The 22,930-nt window shown below is 40.8% G+C and overlaps 1 protein-coding gene across 6 annotated transcripts in view; it reads right to left on the bottom strand.

Annotated features, from left to right (window-relative positions):
• The window catches only part of Crag (DENN domain-containing protein Crag), a 346,089-nt gene that overhangs the window by 54,840 nt on the left and 268,319 nt on the right, over nucleotides 1–22,930 (bottom strand). For all 6 annotated transcript variants that reach the window (XM_071666294.1, XM_071666290.1, XM_071666288.1 and 3 more), the window contains 3 exons: nucleotides 21,689–21,810; nucleotides 19,386–19,507; nucleotides 6,444–6,590 (listed from right to left, as the gene is read on the bottom strand). In XM_071666294.1, the coding sequence (XP_071522395.1) occupies nucleotides 6,444–6,590; nucleotides 19,386–19,507; nucleotides 21,689–21,810 (391 nt within the window). The remainder of the gene's footprint in view (nucleotides 1–6,443; nucleotides 6,591–19,385; nucleotides 19,508–21,688; nucleotides 21,811–22,930) is intronic.

Below are 22,930 nucleotides of genomic sequence, written 5' to 3'. Positions count from 1 at the left end.
CTTTCCACCTCCAATTTGGTCTCCCACTTCTCCTCGTTCCTTCCACCTCTGACACATACATCCTCTTTGTCAATCTTTCCTCACTCATTCTCTCCATGTGACCAAACCATTTCAAAACACCCTCTTCTGCTCTCTCAACCACACTCTTTTCATTACCACACATCTCTCTTACCCTTTCATTACTTAATCAAACCACCTCACACCACATATTGTCCTCAAACATCTCATTTCCAGCACATCCACCCTCCTTCGCACAACTCTATCCATAGCCCACACCTCAAAACCATATACCATTGTTGTAACCACTATTCCTTCAAACATACCCATTTTTGCTTTCCAAGATAATGTTCTCGACTTCCACACATTTTTCAATGCTCCCAGAACTTTTGCCCCCTCCCCCACACTATGATTCACTTCTGCTTCCAAGGTTTCATCCGCTGCCAAATCCACTCCCAGATATCTAAAACACTTCACTTCCTCCAGTTTTTCTCCATTCAAATTTACCTTCCAATTGACTTGTCCCTCAACCCTACTGTACGTAATAACCTTGCCTTTATTCACATTTACTCTCAGCTGTCTTCTTTCACACACTTTACCAAACTCAGTCACCAGCTTCTGCAGTTTCTCACCCGAATCAGCCACCAGCTCTGTATCATCAGCGAACGACAACTGACTCACTTCCCAAGCTATCTCATCCACAACAGACTGCGTACTTGCCCCTCTCTCCAAAACTCTTGCATTCACCTCCCTAACAACCCCATCCATAAACAAATTAAGCAACCATGGAGACATCATGTTGAAATGTATAGATATGTATATGTGTGCGAGTGGGCATTTATGTATATACATGTGTATGTGGGTGAGTTGGGCCAATCTTTCGTCTGTTTCCTTGCGCAACCTCCCTAATGTGGGAGAGAGTGATTAAGTGTAATATTGAAAAAAAAAAGTATGAATGGAGAAAAACTGGAGGAAGTGAAGTGCTTTAGATATCTGGGAGTGGACTAAGCCATTGATGGAACCATGGAAGTGGAAGTGAGTCACAGGGTAGGGGAGAGGGTGAAGGTTCTGGGAGCATTGAAGAATGTGTGAAAGGAGAGAATGTTATCTCGGAGAGCAAAAATGAGTATGTTTAAAGGAATAGTAGTTTCAACAATGTTACATGGCTTGCAAGGCATAGGCTATACATAGGGTTGTACAGAGAACGGTGGATGTGCTGGAAATGTAATGTTAGAGGACAATATGTGGTGTGAGGTGGTTTGATCAAATAAGTAATGAAACGGTATAAAGGATGTGTGGAAATAAAAATAGTGTGGGCTATGGATAGACTTGTGCGCAGGAGGATGGATGTGCTGGAAATGAGATGTTTGAGGACAATGTGTGGTGTGAGGTGGTTTGATCGAGTAAGTAACGTAAGGGTAAGAGAGATGTGTGGAAATAAAAAGAGCGTGGTTGAGAGAGCAGAAGAGGGTGTTTTGAAATGGTTTGGGCACATGGAGAGAATGAGTGAGGAAAGATTGACCAAGAGGATATATGCGTCGGAGGTGGAGGGAACGAGGAGAAGTGGGAGACCAAATTGGAGGTGGAAAGATGGAGTGAAAAAGATTTTGTGTGATCGGGGCCTGAACATGCAGGAGGGTGAAAGGAGGGCAAGGAATACAGTGAATTGGATCGATGTGGTATACCGGGGTTGACATGCTGTCAGTGGATTGAATCAGGGCATGTGAAGCGTCTGGGGTAAACCATGGAAAGCTGTGTAGGTATGTATATTTGCGTGTGTGGACGTATGTATATACATGTGTATGGGGGTGGGTTGGGCCATTTCTTTCGTCTGTTTCCTTGCGCTACCTCGCAAATGTGGGAGACAGCGACAAAGCAAAAAAAAAAAAAAAAAAAAGAAAAAAAATATATATATATATATATATATATATTCATTTCCTCTCTTCCTACACGTACACATACCTTACATCCTCGATAAAAACTTTTCACTGCTTCTAACAACTTGCCTCCCACACCATATATTCTTAATACCTTCCACAGAGCATCTCTATCAACTCTATCATATGCCTTCTCCGAATCCATAAATGCTACATACAAATCCATTTGCTTTTCTAAGTATTTCTCACATACATTCTTCAAAGCAAACACCTGATCCACACATCCTCTACCATTTCTGAAACCACACTGCTCTTCCCCAATCTGATGCTCTGTACATGCCTTCACCCTCTCAATCAATACCCTCCCATATAATTTCACAGGAATACTCAACATACTTATACCTCTGTAATGTGAGCACTCACTCTTATCCCCTTTGCCTTTGTACAATGGCACTATGCACGCATTCCGCCAATCCTCAGGCACCTCACCATGAGTCATACATACATTAAATAACCTTACCAACCAGTGATTGGTTCTCAGTGAATGTAGGTTTGCGGCAAGGGTGTGTGATGTCTCCATGGTTGTCTAATTTGTTTATGGATGGGGTTGTTAGGGAGGTGAATGCAAGAGTTTTGGAAAGAGGGGCAAGTATGCAGTCTGTTGTGGATGAGAGAGCTTGGGAAGTGAGTCAGTTGTTGTTCGCTGATGATACAGCGCTGGTGGCTGATTCATGTGAGAAACTGCAGAAGCTGGTGACTGAGTTTGGTAAAGTGTGTGAAAGAAGAAAGTTAAGAGTAAATGTGAATAAGAGCAAGGCTATTAGGTACAGTAGGGTTGAGGGTCAAGTCAATTGGGAGGTAAGTTTGAATGGAGAAAAACTGGAGGAAGTAAAGTGTTTTAGATATCTGGGAGTGGATCTGGCCGCGGATGGAACCATGGAAGCGGAAGTGGATCATAGGGTGGGGGAGGGGGTGAAAATCCTAGGAGCCTTGAAGAATGTGTGGAAGTTGAGAACAGTATCTCGGAAAGCAAAAATGGGTATGTTTGAAGGAATAGTGGTTCCAACAATGTTGTATGGTTGCGAGGCGTGGGCTATGGATAGAGTTGTGCGCAGGAGGATTGATGCGCTGGAAATGAGATGTTTGAGGACAATGTGTGGTGTGAGGTGGTTTGATCGAGTAAGTAACGTAAGGGTAAGAGAGATGTGTGGAAATAAAAAGAGCGTGGTTGAGAGAGCAGAGGAGGGTGTTTTGAAATGGTTTGGGCACATGGAGAGAATGAGTGAGGAAAGATTGACCAAGAGGATATATGTGTCGGAGGTGGAGAGAACGAGAAGTGGGAGACCAAATTGGAGGTGGAAAGATGGAGTGAAAAAGATTTTGTGTGATCGGGGCCTGAACATGCAGGAGGGTGAAAGGAGGGCAAGGAATAGAGTGAACTGGATCGATGTGGTATACCGGGGTTGACGTGCTGTCAGTGGATTGAATCAGGGCATGTGAAGCATCTGGGGTAAACCATGGAAAGCTGTGTAGGTATGTATATTTGCGTGTGTGGACGTGTATGTATATACATGTGTATGGGGGTGGGTTGGGCCATTTCTTTCGTCTGTTTCCTTGTGCTACCTCGCAAACGCGGGAGACAGCGACAAAGCAAAAAAAAGAAAAAAAAAAATTCATTTATTCATTTATTTATTTATAATACTTTGTCACTGTCTCCCACGACATACATATACATACACATACACATATACACATACATATACACATGTACATATTCATACTTGCTTGCCTTCAGCCATTACTGTTGCTACCCTGTCCCACAGGAAACAGCATCACTACCCACTGCTTCAGCAAGGGAGTGCCAGGAATACAGACAAAAAAGGCCACATTCGTTCACACTCAGTCTTTGGCTGTCATGTGTAAGTCACCAAAACCACAGTTCCCTATCCACATCCAGGCCCCGCAGATCTTTCCATGGTTTACCCAAGGCATTTCACATGCCCTGGTTCAGTCCACTGACAGCACGTCAACCACAGTATACCATATCATTCCAATTCATTCCATTCCTTGCACACCTCTCACCCTCCTGTATGTTCAGGCCCTGATTGCTCAAAATCTTTTTCATTCCATCCTTCCACCTCCAATTTGGTCTCCCACTTCTTGTTCCCTTCACCTCTGACACATATATCCTCTTTGTCAATCTTTCCTCACTCATTCTCTCCATACGCCCAAACAATTTCAACACACCCGCTTCTGCTCTCTTAACCACACTCTTTTCATTTCCACACATCTTTCTTACCCTTTCATTACTTACTTGATGAAACCACCCCACACCACATACTGTCCTCAACATTTCATATCCAACACATCTACCCTCCTCCATACAACCCTTACCATAGCCCATGCCTCGCAACCATGTAATATTGTTGGAACTACTATTCCATCAAACATAACCATTTTTGCTCTCCAAGATAATGTTCTCTCCTTCCACACATTCTTCATCACTCCCAAAACCTTTGCCCCCTCCCCCACTCTGTGACTCACTTCCATGATTCCATTCACTGATAAGTCCACTCTCAGATATCTAAAACACTCCACTTCCTCCAATCTTTCTCCATTCAAACTTACATTACTTGTCCCTCAACCCTACAGAATCTAATAACCTTGCTCTTATTCATATATACTCTCAACTTTCTCCTTTCACATACTTTTCCAAAACTCAGTCATCAACTTCTGCAGTTTCTCCAATGAATCAGCCACCAGATATGTATCATCAGCAAATAACAACTGACTCACTTCCCAGGCACTCTCACCCCCAACATACTGCATACTCATCCCTCTCTCCAAAACTCTTGCATTTACCTCCCAAACCAACCCATCCATAAACAAATTAAATAACCATGGGGACAACGTACATCCCATGATAAGAGATATTTGTAATAAAAAAGTGTTGAAAAAGCAGAAGAGGGTGTGCTGAAATGGTTTGGACATATGGAGAGAATGAGTGAGGACAGGTTGACAAAGAGGATATATGTGTCAGAAGTGGGTAGAACAAGGAGAAAGGGGAGAAGGGAGACCAAACTGGAGATGGAATGTTGGAAAGAAAAAGATTTTGAGTAGTCAGGCCTGAACATGCAGGAGGGTGTAAGGTGTGCAGGGGATAGAGTAAACTGGAACAATGTGGTATACTGAGGTTGATGTGCTGTCAATGGACTGAACCAGGACATGATAAGCTTCCGGGGTAAACCATAGAAAAGTCTGTGGGGCCTGGATGTGTATAGGGAGCTGTGGTTTCAAAGAATTACACATGATAGCTAGAGAATGGCTGTGAGTGGGTGTGGTCTTTCTTCATCTGTTCCTGGTGCTACTTCACTAATACAAGAATGGTAACCAAGTATGAAAGAAAGAATAGCCTCTTATTCACTATTTAGATTTACAACCTGTATAGCTGTGAGCCTCTTTAGCTTGCCAAAAAGCCAATTCAATGAATTTAAAATATAAACCCAATGCTTACATATGCACCATCAAACAATGATTGTGCGATTGTACTCCATGATGGCACATGAGATTGCTGCCTGTAGAACCAATGAATGGGATGCTCTTTTTTGATGTATAAATCAAAGCATATTCATATCTTCTACCAATTTCCTGAATAAAGATAAATCTTTAATTTGACTTCAAATGGGATCCTACCACAGATGGGTCTGAATGAATCTGACACATAAGCAAAGACATGAAGCTTTAGGAATGCTTCCTTTACCACACTTTCCTTAAAATAAGGACAACTGGCACCTCACTTATGACAATGCTTGAAAACATTAGTGTTTATAACAGTAAAAAAAAATTCTTTTACTGTAAACATTATCAATGTCAGGTGAATGTGTAGATGGAAACACTGGCTTCACTTGCTGATTCAATTCAATGTGCAAAATGAAAAATTAAGCACTTTTACTTGTATAGAATCCTTGTTCACTTCAGCACAATGGTCATTAGCTAACGATGTTAGTGAGAGAATTGAGATGCTGTATGCAATTGATTCGTTCCAAATTGGAAACATAATTCTGTGAGGATGGATACATTATCTTCACTTGATGAATGAACAAAGCATATAAAAAGACATTAAGAAGCACTTATACTTTCTAGGAATCCTTTAGCATAATGGTCAAAAGCAGAGAATGACAGTAATTGAAATGAGGCCTTATGCAACTGATCAATCCCAAACTGGGAACAGGATTATAAGACAGGCAGTCTGAAATCATAATGATGTAACATCCTTAAAGGTTAGCTATGCCGTGTTGGGAATATCAGAGAAAAAATGACTCATTTACATGTGGAGTGCAAAGTTACTGGCCCAATAACCCCTCTCTGATATTATTATTCATCCATTCTTGATATCTGAGCGTTGTTCAGTCAAGTCAGCCTTTATTAGAAAACTATAAGGCAGCACCTGAAGTCAAAATTATTAACACACAAAGAAAACTTAACTATTCTATTGACACGGCTCTGAGTTTGCACGTTGAATAATGAGAACTGTGACAAAGTGTTATCAATTCCAGGTGAGAGACTAACCAGGTTCCAGTAGAGGATAGGATGATGGTCAGTGAAGGCTGTGTCAGTAAGGCATGTATCTCCTTCATGACCCAGGACGGTCTCTAGCTCCTTTCGCAGCACTAGTGGACTCAGGTACGGTACTGTTATTGGTTCACACCGAACACCCTGGTGAAAATATACTTATGATGAAAGACTTGTCATATGGCAATTGGGATATCACTACTGACTAATTCCAAGAGAAAATAAAGCAAGCTATAAATCTTTTTACACCTAGCTGATATAACAAACATGGTATTATCATCTCTGCAATTCTTAGTTGAAAGAAGGCTGTATCATAATCTTTACAGTTCAGAATTACTGTTTTCAAAAATATGTATCTTATGGCATGATGATATGTAGCTTTTGTTGGGAAAAAAAAACTGAAAAGTATTTTCTCTAGAGACAATGCTAGTCACTTCCAGGATGCAAAAATATCTACTAGTCTAATCTGACGGACTATCTCCTTCATCACATCGAAGAAATTTGACTGGCAAAATGCATGTTTATGTCATGTGTTGTCCCAGCTCCTTAGTAGCTGTAAAAATATAATCTTGCTCTAGTGGTCAGTATATGAATGGTGACTTTTAATGAAGACAACCTAACCAACATAGTGGACCAAGCAGAATGATGATCTTTTGAAAGTGATGATTCATCACTCACCCAAAGAAAATGTATGGAATTGGTGTTCATCTGGCAAATTAATACAGATACTTCCTTGGTTGAAACCTGTTGGGTAGATGTGTTATCATTCTATTCCACTAAATCTAACTTCAACTATAAATTCTTTTGAACTTGTTACTGGCTGGTGCCTGTTGCTCAGTAGTTAGCTAATCTTGTCAATCTAGTGACACAATCCTTTTACCTCTTGTTCAGATTGGAACTTAACGGAATTGTAAGTTATGACCCAAAACCAGACTCTAAGGGGAGCCCTGTAATGCCTTGAGATAGTACTCAGCTCACAAGGGGGTTAAACCATCTAGCCCATCTTTTGACAGCCACAGAACTAGTGGTACCGAAGAAGAACAGGTCCATGGGTACACTTCAATCTATCAATGACTGCTTTAGTCTATGGTGTCAACATAACAGATGACACTAGGGTTTCAGCAAGCAGTGATCATTTAGTGTATGTTGATTGTAGGCATCTGCCTTCTGCTAGTCAGTGTTGAAACAGAGAGAAACACATTTCATAAAGGAAAGATGGGAGGGATGGGAAGAGAAAATAAAAAAAAGGCACTTATGGAGCTCCATATATTCTTCAAAACCTATACTTCACACCTATGGGAGTCCCATGAAAGGTATGGAGAAGGTAAGCTGTAATAAAAAAAATCTATATAATCTTAATGGATTATAATGAAAGAAGGAGCATTAAGGAAAGCTTACCTATAATGATGACCTAGGGCCCAGCTGCAACACTGTGTTCCACAGGCATGATCCCCAATGCCACACATGGGAGGTCAAATAAGTCCAAGAAGGAAGCATCAAACAAGGACAACAAATTAATTGAAAGACCTCTTTGCTAATTTCATCCAGAGAAAGTTTTCCTAAGAGGGCCAAGGTAAAGTTCACCTACATGACATGGAACTAGCAAACAGACCAGGTTGTTATAGTTGGCCCAAAATCTTAATCCAGTGGGAAAAATACCTCGCACATAGAGGTTTCATGAAGTATGAGTGAACAAATAAACAGTTTGCCTACCTGACAGGGGCCTGGCAGACAGACCAGGTAGTTCAAGCCAGATTCTTGATTTAACAGGAATTATTCCTTATAAAAACAGGTTTCAAGGAGTCTGGATGAGCAAATAAACATTCTCCTCAATAGTCAACAAAATCAAAGAGTACTAAAACAGCTCCGACTGGGTGTAAGGGGTGATGCTCCATATACAAAACCCTTGGAGAATAAATAAAGATTAAGGTTGTTCCTAATTCAGATGGTCTAATCTGCGACCAGCTTCTTTAAATTTTGGTTAAGTTTTACCAATAATGAATGACCTCTAAAAGGATGTAGATTCTTGCACCTGGTCATACCATGACTCATTTTAAATGACTCCTCTATCACCCAAAACTGTAATAAAAGGAATTCTATGTGGAAAAGTTGTAAGGGCAAAAGATAAGAGGCCATACTGTTCATGAAACTTTCAGACTAAGGTCAGTTTTAAGAGAAGGTTTTTCTTTGCCCATTTCTCTTAATGGGACTGACCATTATGGAGAGCAATGAAAATTTCGAAGGATGAGAAGCCTATCGTCTCCAGAGCAAGATCCTGGGAGTACACTTTACTAGCTTTTCATCCTGCCCAGCCTTCTCTCTCTGGGAAAAATGGAATCCTGGGCATATTCCTCAAAGAGACAACAAGAGCAGTAGCAAAACCAATAATATTGTTAGATGCAAAGTCTAGATGAGAGCAAAAATGCAGACATTCACAAATAGGCATATGTAACATCAATACACAAACGGGGATCTAAGATTGTACCTAAACAATACAGACCAGTTAGCTTGACTTCACATGTAATAAAAGTTTTCAAAAGAGTGATAAAAGGCCAAACATATGTTACACTATCTAATCAAAAAATAGTTACATAAACAAAGGCAAATTTGGGTATGTGCCTGGAAAGAAAGCACAAGCCCAATTATCAGCCCAATTCAATGACATATATCAAAGTTTAATCCATTGAAAAACGATGGATGCTACTTTCATCAACTCTGCAAAAGTATTTCATTAAGAAATTCATATGATTTTGAAGTAGCTAAACAAAAAATTAAGGGTAATATAGGATAACTGATTTTAAAGTTTCTAAATAACAGAAAGTTCAAAGTAGCAAACAGAACCATTTCTGATGTGTCGGTCTCAATACTCTTTGTAATAATGAAATCAGACATCAACAGTGAAACTAAGGAAAGTATAGTAAGAAGCTTTGCTGATGACAAGAGTGAGCAAAATGATTGTATGAGAAACTGATTGGATGGGGATGCAAAGGGAGAGACAATTTACAAATGGGCAAATGTGACCTAATGGAATTTCATGAAGAAAAGCTTCAGCATAAAAGTTATGGGTCAAAGGATTTGTTTGTCAGTAGTGTCATATAAATGCCTAACAGGGAAACTGATAAAAAAAAAAAAGTGGGCCAAGAAAATTTTGATTTCATATTGCATATTCAGAACTTTTGCAACAAGGGATAGAGACCTATTAACGAAAATGTTTAATGTATGCATATGCAACATCAAATATTGTAGCACTATATGGCCACCAACAAAACAATTAGAAATAAACATGTGAGAGAGAATTCAGAAGCATTTTACATGCAAAATCTAGGGGATGGAACACATGTACTACCATAAAAGGCTGAATAAACTGCAATTATGTAACCTAAAAGAAAATAAAGGTATATAATGAGAGGGAAGTGTTTTGGGAGCAGCTGATTGAGTGTCTCAGCAGCTTTGGTGCACGAGACCAGTGATTTAAATGCGGAGAGTAATGTGGCAGTTGAGGGTATAATTGGTGCACATGGGATATTCAGTGTTGTGAATGAAAATGGTGAGGAGCTTGTGGATTTGTGTGCTGAAAAAAGACTGGCAACAAGGAATACCTGGTTTAAAAAGAGAAATACGTATGTGAGTAGGAGAAATAGTCAAAGGGCATTACTGAATTACGTGTTAATTGATAAGTGTGTAAAAGAGAGACTTTTGGATGTTATTGTTCTGAAAGGGGTAGCTGGAGGGATGTCTGATCACTATCTTGTGGAAGCGAAGGTGAAGATTTGTAAAGGTTTTCAAAAAAGAGGAGAGAATGTTGGGGAGAGGAGAGTGGTGAGAGTATATGAGCTTGGAAAGGAGACTTGTGTAAGGAAGTTCTTAGAGAGATTGAGTGTAGAATGGCAAAGTGTGTGAGAAAATGATGAGAGGGGAGTGGGTGAAGAAAGGGATGCATTTAGGGAAGCAGTGATGGCATTTGCAAAAGATGCATATGGCATGAGAAAGATTACAAAGGGTAGTGAGTGGTGGGATGAAGTATAGTTGTTAATGAATGAGAAAAGAGAGGCATTCTCATGATACTTGCAAGGAAGGAGTGCAAATGGCTGGGAGACATATAAAAGAAAATGGCAGGAGGTCAAGAGAAAGGTGCAATGGTTGAAAAAGAGGGCAAATGAGAGTGGGGGTGAGAGAGTATCATCAAACTTTAAGGAGAATAAAAAGATGTCTTGGAATGTGGTAGATAACATGCAAAAGACAAGAGAACAAATGGGAACATTGGTGAAGGGGGCAAGTGGGGAAGTAGTGACTGGTAGTGATGAAGTGAGAAGGAGATGGAGTGAGTATTTTGAAGGTTTGTTGAATGTGTTTGATAATAAGAGTGGCAGATATAGGGTATTTTGGTCGGGGTGGTGTGTGAAGTGAGGGGGTCAGGGAGAATGGTATGGTCAAGAGAGAAGAGGTATTGAAAGCTTTGTGGAAGATGAAATCCAGCAAGGTGACAGGTTTGGATGGTATTGCAGTTGAATATATTAAGAAAGGGGGTGACTGTGTTGGTGATTGGTTGGTAAGGATATTCAATGTATGTATGGATCATGGTGAAATGCCTGAGGATTGGGAGGATGCATGCATAGTGCCACTGTATGAAGGCAAAGGGAATAAAGGTGAGAGTTCAAACTACAGAGGAATAAGTTTGTTGAGTACTCCTAGGAAATAATATGGGAGGGAACTGATTGAGAAGGTGAAGGCATGTACAGAGCGAGCATCAGACTGGGGAAGAGCAGTGTGGTTTCAGAAGTGGTAGAGGATGTATGGATCAGGTGTTTGCTTCGACGAATGTGTGTGAGAAATACTTAGAAAAACAAATGGATTTATATGTAGCATTTACTGATCTGGAGAAGGCATATGATATGGTTGATAGAGATGCTTTGTGGAAGGTCTTAAGAGTATATGGTGTGGGAGGTAAGCTATATAAAAGCAGTGAAAAGTTTTTACCAAGGATGCAAGGCATGTGTACAAGTAGGAAGAGAGGAAAGTGATTGGTTCCCAGTGAATGTTAGTCTGCGGCAGGGGTATGTGATGTCCCCATGGTTGTTTAATTTGTTTATGGATGGGGTGGTTAGGGACATAAATGCATGAGTTTTGGAAAGAGGGGAGTGTATGCAGTCTGTCCGGGATATGAAGGCCTGGAAAGTGAGTCAGTTGTTGTTCGCTGATGATACAGCTCTAGTGGATGATTTGAGCGAGAAACTGAAGAAGTTAGTGACTGAGTTTGGAAAAGTGCGTAAAAGGAGAAATTTGAGAGTAAAAGTGGATAAGAGCAAGGCTATTAGGTTCAGAGGGGTTGTGGGACCTGTGAATTGGGATGTAAGTTTGAATGGAAAAAAATTGGAGGAAGTGAAGTGCTTTAGATATCTGGGAGTAGACTTAGCAGTAAATGGAACCATGGAAGTAGAAGCGAGTCACAGAATAGAAGAGGGGATGAGGGTTCTGGGAGCAATTAAAAATGTGTGGAAGAACACATTATCTTGGAGAGCAAAAATGGGTATGTTTGAAGGAATAATAGTTTCAACAATGTTATATCTTGCAAAGCATGGGCTATAAATAGGGTTGTATGGAGAGGGGTGGATGTGTTGGAAATGAAATGTTTGATACGATGCGGTGTGAGGTGGTTTGATCAAGTAAGTAATGAAAGGGTAAGAGAGACATGTGGAAATAAAAGTGTGTGGCTGAGAAAGCAGAAGGGGGTGCGCTGACATGGTTTGGACATATGGAGAGAATGAGCGAGGGAAGATTGACAAAGAAGATATATGTGTCAGAGGTGGAGGGAACAAGGAGAAGCGGGAGACCAAATTGGAGGTGGAAGGATGAAGTGAAAAAGATTGTAGGTGATCGGGGCCTGAACATACAAGAGGGTGAGAAGCATGCAAGGAATAGAGTGAACCGGAATGACTTGGTATACTGGGGTCGACGTGCTGTCAAAGGACTGAACCAGGGCATGTGAAACGTCTGGGGTAAACCATGGAAATGTCTGTGGGACATGCATGAGGATAGGGAGCTGTGGCTTTGGTGCATTAAACATGCCTTCACCCTCTCAATCAATACCCTCCCATATAATTTACCAGGAATACTCAACAAACTTATACCTCTGTAATTTGAGCACTCACTCTTATCTCCTTTGTCTTTGTACAGTGGCAATATGCAAGCATTCCGCCAGTCCTCAGTCACCTCACCATGAGTCATACATACATTAAAGAACCTTACCAACCAGTCAACGATACAGTCACCCTCTTTTTTAATAAATTCCACTGCAATACCATCCAAACCTGCTGCCTTACTGGCTTTCATCTTCCACAAAGCTTTTACTACCTCTTCTCTGTTAAGCAAATCATTCTCCCTAACCCTCTCACTTTACACACCACTTCGACCAAAACACCCTATATCTGCCACTCTATTATCAAACACATTCAACAAACCTTCAAAATACTAACTCCATCTTCTTCTCACATCACCACTACTTGTTATCACCTCCCCATTAGCCCCCTTCACTGATGTTCCCATTTGTTCCCTTGTCTTACGCACTTTATTTACCTCTTTCCAAAACATCTTTTCATTCTCCCTAATTAAATACATACATTGAATAACCTTACCAACTAGTCAATAATACAGTCACCCCCTTTTTTAATAAATTCCACTACAATACCATCCAAACCCGCTGCCTTGCCGGCTTTCATCTTCCGCAAAGCTTTTACTACCTCTTCCCTGTTTACCAAATAATTCTCCCTAACACTCTCACTTTGCACCCCACCACGACCAAAACACCCTATATCTGTCACTCTATCATCAAACACATTCAACAAACCTTCAAAATACTCACTCCATCTCTTTCTCACATCACCACTACCTGTTATCACCTCCCCATTAGCTCCCTTCTTTGATGTTCCCATTTGTTCCCTTGTCTTACGCACTTTATTTACCTCCTTCCAAAACATCTTTTTATTCTCCCTAAAATTCAATGATACTCTCTCACCCTTTGTTCTCACCTTTTTCCATTCTCTACCCAGTCTCTCCTGGTACTTCCTCACACAAGTCTAATACCCAAGCTCACTTACTCTCACCACTCTCTTCACCCCAACATTCTCTCTTCCTTTCTGAAAACCTCTACAAATCTTCAACACGCTGACCCCGGTATACCATATTGTTCCAATTCACTCTATTCCTTGCATGCCTTTCACCCTCCTGCATGTTCAGACCCCAATCACTCAAAATCTTTTTCACTCCATCTTTCCACCTCCAATTTGGTCTCCCACTTCTCCTTGTTCCCTCCACCTCTGACAAATATATCCTCTTTGTTAATCTTTCCTCACTCATTCTCTCCATGTGACCAAACCATTTCAAAACACCCTCTTCTGCTCTCTCAATCACACTCTCTTTATTACCACACACCTCTCTTACCTTTTCATTACTTACTCGATCAAACCACCTCACACCACATGTTGTCCTCAAACATCTCATTTCCGGCACATCCACCCTCCTCTGCACAACTCTATTTATGTTGGTTTGTGGCAGGGGTGCACGATGTCTCCATGGTTGTTTAATTTGTTCATGGATGGGGTTGTTAGGGAGCTGAATGAAGGAGTTTTGGAAAGAGGGGCAAGTATGCAGTCTGTTGTGGATGAGAGAGCTTGGGAAGTGAGTCAGTTGTTTTCCGCTGATGATAAGGCGATTGTGGCTGATTCGGGTGAGAAACTGCAGAAGCTGGTCAATGAGTTTGGTAAAGTGTGTGAAAGAAGAAAGCTGAGAGTAAATGTGAATAAGAGCAAGGTTATTAGGTACAGTAGGGTTGAGGGACAAGTCAATCGGGAGGTAAGTTTGAATGGAGAAAAACTGGAGGAAGTGAAGTGTTTTAGATATATGGGAGTGGATTTGACAGCAGATGGAACCATGGAAGCGGAAGTAAATCATAGGGTGGGGAGGGGGCGAAAGTTCTGGGAGCATTGAAGAATGTGTGGAAGTTGAGAACATTATCTTGGAAAGCAAAAATGGGTATGTTTGAAGGAATAGTGGTTCCAACAATGTTCTATGGTTGCGAGGCGTGGGCTAGAGATAGAACTGTGCGGAGGAGGGTGGATGTGCTGGAAATGAGATGTTTGAGGACAATATGTGGTGTGAGGTGGTTTGATCAAGTAAGTAATGAAAGGGTAAGAGAATTGTGTGGTAAAGAGAGCAGAAGAGTGGGTTTTGAAATGGTTTGGGCACATGGAGAGAATGAGTGAGGAAGACTGACAAAGAGGATATATGTGTCAGAGATGGAGGGAACGAGAAGTGGGAGACCAAACTGGAGGTGGAAGTATGGAGTGAAAAAGATTTTGAGTGATCGGGGCCTGAATATGCAGGAGGCTGAAAGGTGTGCAAGGAATACAGTGAATTGGAACAATGTGGTATATTGGGGTCGATGTGCTGTTAACGGATTGAACCAGGGCATGTGAAGCGTCTGGGTTAAACCATGGAAAGTTCTGTGGGGCCTGGATGTGGAAAGGGAGCTGTGGTTTCGGTGCATTATACATGACAGCTAGAGACTTAGTGTGAATGAATGTGGCCTTTGTGTCTTTTCCTAGTGCTACCTCGTGCACATGCAGGGGTGAGGGGGTTTTCATTACATGTGTGGCGGGGTGGCGACAGGAATGAATATGGGCAGACAGTATGAATTATGTACATGTGTATATATGTATATGTCTGTGTGTGTGTATATATATGTATACGTTGAGATGTATAGGTATGTATATGTACGTGTGTGGATGTGTATGTGGGTGGGTTGGGCCATTCTTTCGTCTGTTTCCTTGCACTACCTCGCTAACGCAGGACACAGTGACAAAGGATAATTAAAAAAAATATGACTCATGGTGAGGTGCCTGAAGATTGGCGGAATGCTTGCATAGTGCCATTGCACAAAGGCAAAGGCGTTAAAAGCGAGTGCTTAAATTACAGAGGTATAAGTTTGTTGAGTATTCCTGGTAAATTGTATGGGAGGGTATTGACTGAGAGGGTGAAGGCATGTACAGAGCATCAGATTGGGGAAGAGCAGTGTGGTTTCAGAAGTGGTAGAGGATGTGTGGATCAGGTGTTTGCTTTGAAGAATGTATGTGAGGAATACTTTGAAAAGCAAATGGATTTGTATGTAGCATTTATGGATCTGGAGAAGGCATATGATAGAGTTGATAGAGATGCTCTGTGGAAGGTATTAAGAATATATGGTGAGGAAGGCAAGTTGTTAGAAGCAGTGAAAAGTTTTTATCGAGGATGTAAGGCATGTGTACGTGTAGGAAGAGAGGAAAGTGATTGGTTCTCAGTGAATGTTGGTTTGCGGCAGGGGTGCGTGATGTCTCCATGGTTGTTTAATTCGTTTATGGATGGGGTTGTTAGAGAGGTGAATGCAAGAGTTTTGGAGAGAGGGGCAAGTATGCAGCATGTTGTGGATGAGAGAGCTTGGGAAGTGAGTCAGTTGTTGTTCGCTGATGATACAGCGCTGGTGGCTGATGCGGGTGAGAAACTGCAGAAGCTGGTGACTGACTTTGGAAAAGTGTGTGAAAGAAGAAAGCTGAGGGTAAATGTGAATAAGAGCAAGGTTATTTGGCACACTAGGATTGAGGGACAAGTCAATTGGGAGGAAGTTTGAATGGAGAAAAATTGGAGGAAGTGAAGTGTTTCAGATATCTGGGAGTGAATCATAGGGTGGGGAGGGCGAAATTTCGGGAACCGTTGAAAAATGCGTGAAAGTCGAGAATGTTATCTTGGAAAGCAAAAATGGGTATGTCTGAAGGAATAGTGGTTCCAACAATGTTATATGGTCATGAGGAATGGGCTATAGATAGAGTTATGCGGAGGAGGGTTGATGTGCTGGAAATGAGATGTTTGAGGACAATATGTGGTGTGAGGTGGTTTGATCGAGTAAGTAATGAAAGGGTAAGAGAGATGTGTGGTAATAAAAAGAGTGTGGTTGAGAGAGCAGAGGAGGGTGTTTTGAAATGGTTTCGTCACATGGAGAGAATGAGCGAGAAAAAATTGACTAAGAGGATATATGTGTCAGAGGTGGAGGGAACGAGGAGAAGTGGGAGACCAAATTGGAGGTGGAAAGATGGAGTGAAAAAGATTTTGAGTGATCGGGGCCTGAACATGCAGGAGGGTGAAAGGCGGGCAAGGAATAGAGTGAATTAGATTGATGTGGTATAACGGGGTTGACGTGCTGTCAATGGATTGAACCAGGGCATGTGAAGCGTCTGGGGTAAACCATGGAAAGTTCTGTGGGTCCTGGATGTGGAAAGGGAGCTGTGGTTTTGGGTATTATTGCATGACAGCTAGAGACTGAGTGTGAATGAATGGGGCCTTTGTTGTCTTTTCCTAGCGCTACCTCGCACACATGAGGGGGGAGGGGGATGTTATTCCATGTGTGGCGAGGTGGCGATGGGAATGAATAAAGGCAGACAGTGTGAATTGTGTGCATGTGTATATATGTATGTGTCTCTGTGTGTATATATATGTGTACATTGAGATGTATGGGTATGTATATTTGCGTGTGTGGACGTGCATGTATATACATGTGTATGGGGGTGGGTTGGGCCATTTCTTTCATCTGTTTCCTTGCGCTACCTCGCAAACGCCGGAGACAGCGACAAAGCAAAATAAATAAAAATAAATAATAATAATAATAAGAAGAATCTATATATGACAAGAAAATGTGTTAATCCTGAAAGCATCTCAACAGAGTAGATAAATGTTGTTGAGTCTTCGAGAGTAATACAGAACATACCAAAAGTAAATCAGACAAAAACACATGAATCCCTAACGTGGAAGCTACAACAATCATTTAATGTACTGCCAGAAGAAATAAAAAACATGTATGGACCAACCAAAAAATATTTGAAAGAAAATGTGACACGGTTGAAATCAGTCCTAGATGAACCAATAACTGATCATTACTTAATGCAGGTGGCATCAAGCGAGATATGCAATAAACATTTTGCAACAGCCCTGCCTTTTGGGATAAACCTCGTCGTAGGTAGTTGAAGTAGAATGCTTTCTTTCTAATTTCTGAAAAACAATTTACTCTTACCATTTGTGCCTGCCTTAAGCTGGCACCCACAATTTGTGAGATATCTGAGCTCTGAGCATTTTACAGGAGATGGGCCAAGTAATAATGGGGTTACTGATTGGCTGAGAGCAGACCTAGTTATGAAAAATATTTTGTGACAACCTTGTGCTGCTTTCTCACTAAATAAGAAACTGAAAAAGCCAAAGCAGGTCTATAACCAAAAGATGTCCTCTCAATGCTTGATGCACTTGGGAGATCACCAAGGAGTGAATTCTTTTTTACCCCTAATACCTACATTTTTACGGAGTAAAAAATATTTTATGGAAACAACTCTTTTGCTATAAGAATCTTTTTTTTTTTTTTTTTTTTTATACTTTGTCGCTGTCTCCCGCGTTTGCGAGGTAGCGCAAGGAAACAGACGAAAGAAATGGCCCAACCCCCCCCCCCATACACATGTACATACACACGTCCACACACGCAAATATACATACCTACACAGCTTTCCATGGTTTACCCCAGACGCTTCACATGCCTTGATTCAATCCACTGACAGCACGTCAACCCCTGTATACCACATCGCTCCAATTCACTCTATTCCTTGCCCTCCTTTCACCCTCCTGCATGTTCAGGCCCCGATCACACAAAATCTTTTTCACTCCATCTTTCCACCTCCAATTTGGTCTCCCTCTTCTCCTCGTTCCCTCCACCTCCGACACATATATCCTCTTGGTCAATCTTTCCTCACTCATTCTCTCCATGTGCCCAAACCATTTCAAAACACCCTCTTCTGCTCTCTCAACCACGCTCTTTTTATTTCCACACATCTCTCTTACCCTTACGTTACTTACTCGATCAAACCACCTCACACCACACATTTTCCTCAAACATCTCATTTCCAGCACATCCATCCTCCTGCGCACATCTCTCTCCATAGCCCACGCCTCGCAACCATACAACATTGTTGGAACCACTATTCCTTCAAACATACCCATTTTTGCTTTCCGAGATAATGTTCTCGACTTCCACACATTTTTCAAGGCTCCCAAAATTTTCGCCCCCTCCCCCACCCTATGATCCACTTCCGCTTCCATGGTTCCATCCGCTGACAGATCCACTCCCAGATATCTAAAACACTTCACTTCCTCCAGTTTTTCTCCATTCAAACTCACCTCCCAATTAACTTGACCTTCACCCCTACTGTACCTAATAACCTTGCTCTTATTCACATTTACTCTTAACTTTCTTCTTCCACACACTTTACCAAACTCAGTCACCAGCTTCTGCAGTTTCTCACATGAATCAGCCACCAGCGCTGTATCATCAGCGAACAACAACTGACTCACTTCCCAAGCTCTCTCATCCCCAACAGACTTCATACTTGCCCCTCTTTCCAGGACTCTTGCATTTACCTCCCTAACAACCCCATCCATAAACAAATTAAACAACCATGGAGACATCACACACCCCTGCCGCAAACCTACATTCACTGAGAACCAATCACTTTCCTCTCTTCCTACACGTACACATGCCTTACATCCTCGATAAAAACTTTTCACTGCTTCTAACAACTTGCCTCCCACACCATATAAGAATCTGTGCTAGCCAAAACTTTTATGCCTTCCTGTATTATGATATGAATTTGGAATTTCTGGGATACCTTCAACACTTGTGAGGCTTTATGCATGAAAATTGCATCATATGCAAACAGCAACATCTAATTAAAAAATCTAAACCAATACATCACATCACATAAGCAATTCCCATCACTTAATGGCTTTAATTTCTCAAAACAATTACCCTACAGTTTAAATTCTTAGTTCATCACTCACAGTATATGCTTGATGTTATCACTGGATAAAAAAAAATACCTTTTTCTGCAACTGGGACCCAACATAATCCTTTAAGTTTTGGTCCACCTTCCCATCATCCTTTGCGGCTTCTTCAGGCAGCAATCCTCGGTCAGTAGCATCAATTATGCCTCCAGTGGGAGCTGGAAATATTGAGAATGCCAGCAAGAATTTTCTCAGTCATATTGGTAACATACTTTTCCTGCTGGGTTGAATACCACCAGGAGTTGGTGATTACTTCCAGCCTCCAACTCATTTTCTGTCCACTTTTCTTGAGTCATTCATTGGCAAAAGGAAATCAGCAACTTAAATTGGTGGTTGGTCCAAAGTCAAATGAATCTCAATTATCTTTACAATATGAGAACAAAACTCAAATGTACCTTACCCTGATCATAATCAATATGATAAATGATAATACAGAGAAATTCATTGATACTGAAAAATAACATACCAACTGTAAATGCCAAAACTTCACTTCACTGTTCTTTACATTTTCCAAAGACTACCTCTTAAAACATCATTACTGCAACCACCATGGAAAACATACCCCAGTCACTGCCATCTTTCACCCTTATTACCAGGAATAATTCTACTTTCTACATGTAATATAAAGTTTTGAAAATCTTCTATGTATTATTGGCATTTGGTCACAAACTCATAATGATACAGTAATTTGTACTTTTTTGCACATTTCTCCACACAGCTTTCTTTAGTAGGCCCTTGACTAATCAATATGCTAAACCTTATTTACGTGGAGGCAAATGTCACAAAACAGCAAGTATCATATGGCACATGCTTTCTTCATAACTATCTCATGTTATATCCTGAAACAACTATATTACAGGTACACCATCGATTTTTTAGCACACTTGGTTCCAAAGCCTTGCTGGATTAACCATTTTGCCGGACCAACTGTGGTCATGTAATGATTTATCAACACATCTCTAACCCACTAATCATATATCTCCCATGTGTTTAAAGTATACCATGGACTGTAAGAAATCTAAACTAAACAAATTTTAATGTTTGAGCACCCTAAGATGGTAAGTCTGCCATTAGATTGCTTGAATCCTGTGGGGTCTTCTTCGTCTTCTGTTGTTAGTGTTTTCTTAGGTGTGCATCACCAGAACAATGCAGTTTCATCTGCATTATACACCTGCTCAGGACTGAGGTGCTCATCAACCACAGGTTTCGCAAATTCATCCACATACTCAGATGCTCCTTTGTAGTTCGCAGACCCCTTTTGTCCCCACACTTTATTCATGGAAATTCCATGACACTTCTTGAATCTTTGAAGCCATCCTTCATTACAGTTACACTCATGTTGTAATATAAGTTCTTTATGGAACAACTTGGCCTGGTCCATTATCCTGCTACCTGACAAGTTCACTCCATCACTCCGATGCTGCCAAAATCATTCCGTCATCACTCGATTGTGCTTAGTACTCTTACCATCTTTCATAGTTTTTCTAATCGTCATTTGCTTCTTGGAATCAATATTTTCTCCCTTTGCTTCTTTATATCATAAACAGTTGATGAACCAATACTGCAGATGTTACAAAGCTTATGCACCGAAACACTACGGTCCATTTTTTCAACAGTTCTACTTTATCTTGGATTGATATGGACCAGTGTTTACGTTTGACACCACGAGTGACACTCATATGTCTTAGAAGCCATAGCTAGGGTGAAATTCAAGCAAAATTAGCTAAGAATCTCGCAGAATTGCAGTATCACCACCAAGTGCAGAAAGAATGTAAATAAGCATGCCTTACACACAATGCCACCTGTGGCCGCCCAGTAAACTAGTCTGGTGGCTGCGGTAATTTCAAGTTCCCTCACATAATATTGTCCGAGCTAAAGGAGGTGTTGAACCATCAGTTGCCAGAAATTCGGTGGTGCACCTGTACTTAGTGACACACAAAACTCACAAATAATGCCATATGTGTGTCATGAAGAACAGTGTCCATCCTACGTAAGTTGTCCTTGTATGCTGTTTACCAGTCACAGTGATACAACAAGCATTACTTGAAGCATACAATCTAAATCTTGAAACTTCCAAGTTAACATTATTTCATTACATTTTCTGAAGATTAAGAAATCAAGCTGGGATTCTAGGGGGTTTAATAGCAGTCAACATGCTTTAGTTTTAAAAAAATTAATTTTATGTGGTCTGAGTCCTCTAGTGATGATTTAGCATTCAAGAGAACTATCAATTTCTTTCATCTTCTGGCTCAGAAATACTATATCAATCCCTGACAGTAATATACTGCATCAAAATCTGATGATAAACTACTTTCATTTGTGCTACAGAAAAAAATTACCTGGAGTAGGTTTGTCTGATTCTGATGGATCTTCTGTTTCTTTAGCTGGTCTAGGTTCTTGTCGTAGGTCATATACTGTAATAGTTAGGAGAGGCACGGTCATCTTCTCACAAAACGTACATCTGTGGGTATATAAGAAAAAGTCTATACTGCATTGGTATTGCTGCAAACAGATGAAGAAATGTATGAGAATGCAGGCTTATGAGGTGACTTACAATAGATGGAAGTGATAAAAAAAGATATTTAATTACAGAAGCATGTCAAATAAGTATAAAAATGGAGAACACCTTGCTGAGGTGTGTGCTGTGCAAGGAAAGGTGATTAGGAACACTACACTTAAAAAAAAAAGTGCACACATTAGTTTACATATGTGAGTGGGTGTAGGGGTCAACAAGCATTATCAGCTTAAGCTAAATAAATGATGTGCAAAGAAGTTGGATGAGAATGTTCAGAAGCAGGTGGCAGGCAGGATGTGTAATAATTTATTTCTTGGTGAGGATGAATGTAAAAGTTTGTAGTTATTCAGGTAGAGAAGATATGATGTGTGAGATAAAAGTGATGAAAGCAAGTACGTTTGGAAAAAAGGTCTATGTGCAGAGAAACCAAAAGGGATTAAGTGAGGCATGGCATCAAGGAAAAGGACATGAAACCAGGGAAGTGAAAGAGGAGCGAAAAGTATTTAGGGAAGTAGTAGTTATGTGTGTGGGTGCAATGTATGGTATGTGGAAAATGGGATGTGGTCATGTGAAAATGGGTAGAGCAAGTTGCTGGTGGAAGAGAATGGAGAGGTACCTGTATAGATGGTATATGCATGAGTGGGTTAGAGCTGTAAGAAAGAAAACAAGAGGTAGGCAGGGGAGCATAAAAAGGAGGCAAATAAGAGATGGGGGAAAGATTATTGACAGACTTCAGTGAAAGTGTAAAAATGTTTTTGAAGAAGGTAATAATTTTGTGAACAAATGAATAAATAGGAACAACAGTGAGGGTAGCAGATGAGAAAGTGGTACATGCAATGAAGAGAAGAAAAAGACATGAGGAGGTAAGTAATTTGGACTGTGGAATGAAACAGATGATGGGGTGGTAGATATGTTGTGTTTGGGGTGAGGAGGTATGAAGACTGAGACTTATTCAGAATGTTCTGTGAAAAGAATAGAGGTAGTGAACGTCTTATCTATGATGAGATTTGAGAAAGTGGCCCAAGTAGATGGGACTGCAGTTAAATTTCTCTAGAAAGGGGGTGAC

The sequence above is a fragment of the Panulirus ornatus genome, chromosome 11 (genome assembly GCF_036320965.1).
Source record: "Panulirus ornatus isolate Po-2019 chromosome 11, ASM3632096v1, whole genome shotgun sequence".
In the NCBI taxonomy this organism is placed as follows: Eukaryota; Metazoa; Arthropoda; class Malacostraca; order Decapoda; family Palinuridae; genus Panulirus; species Panulirus ornatus.
Note: the sequence above shows the minus strand (reverse complement) of the source record. Positions and strands in the feature narration are given on the sequence as shown.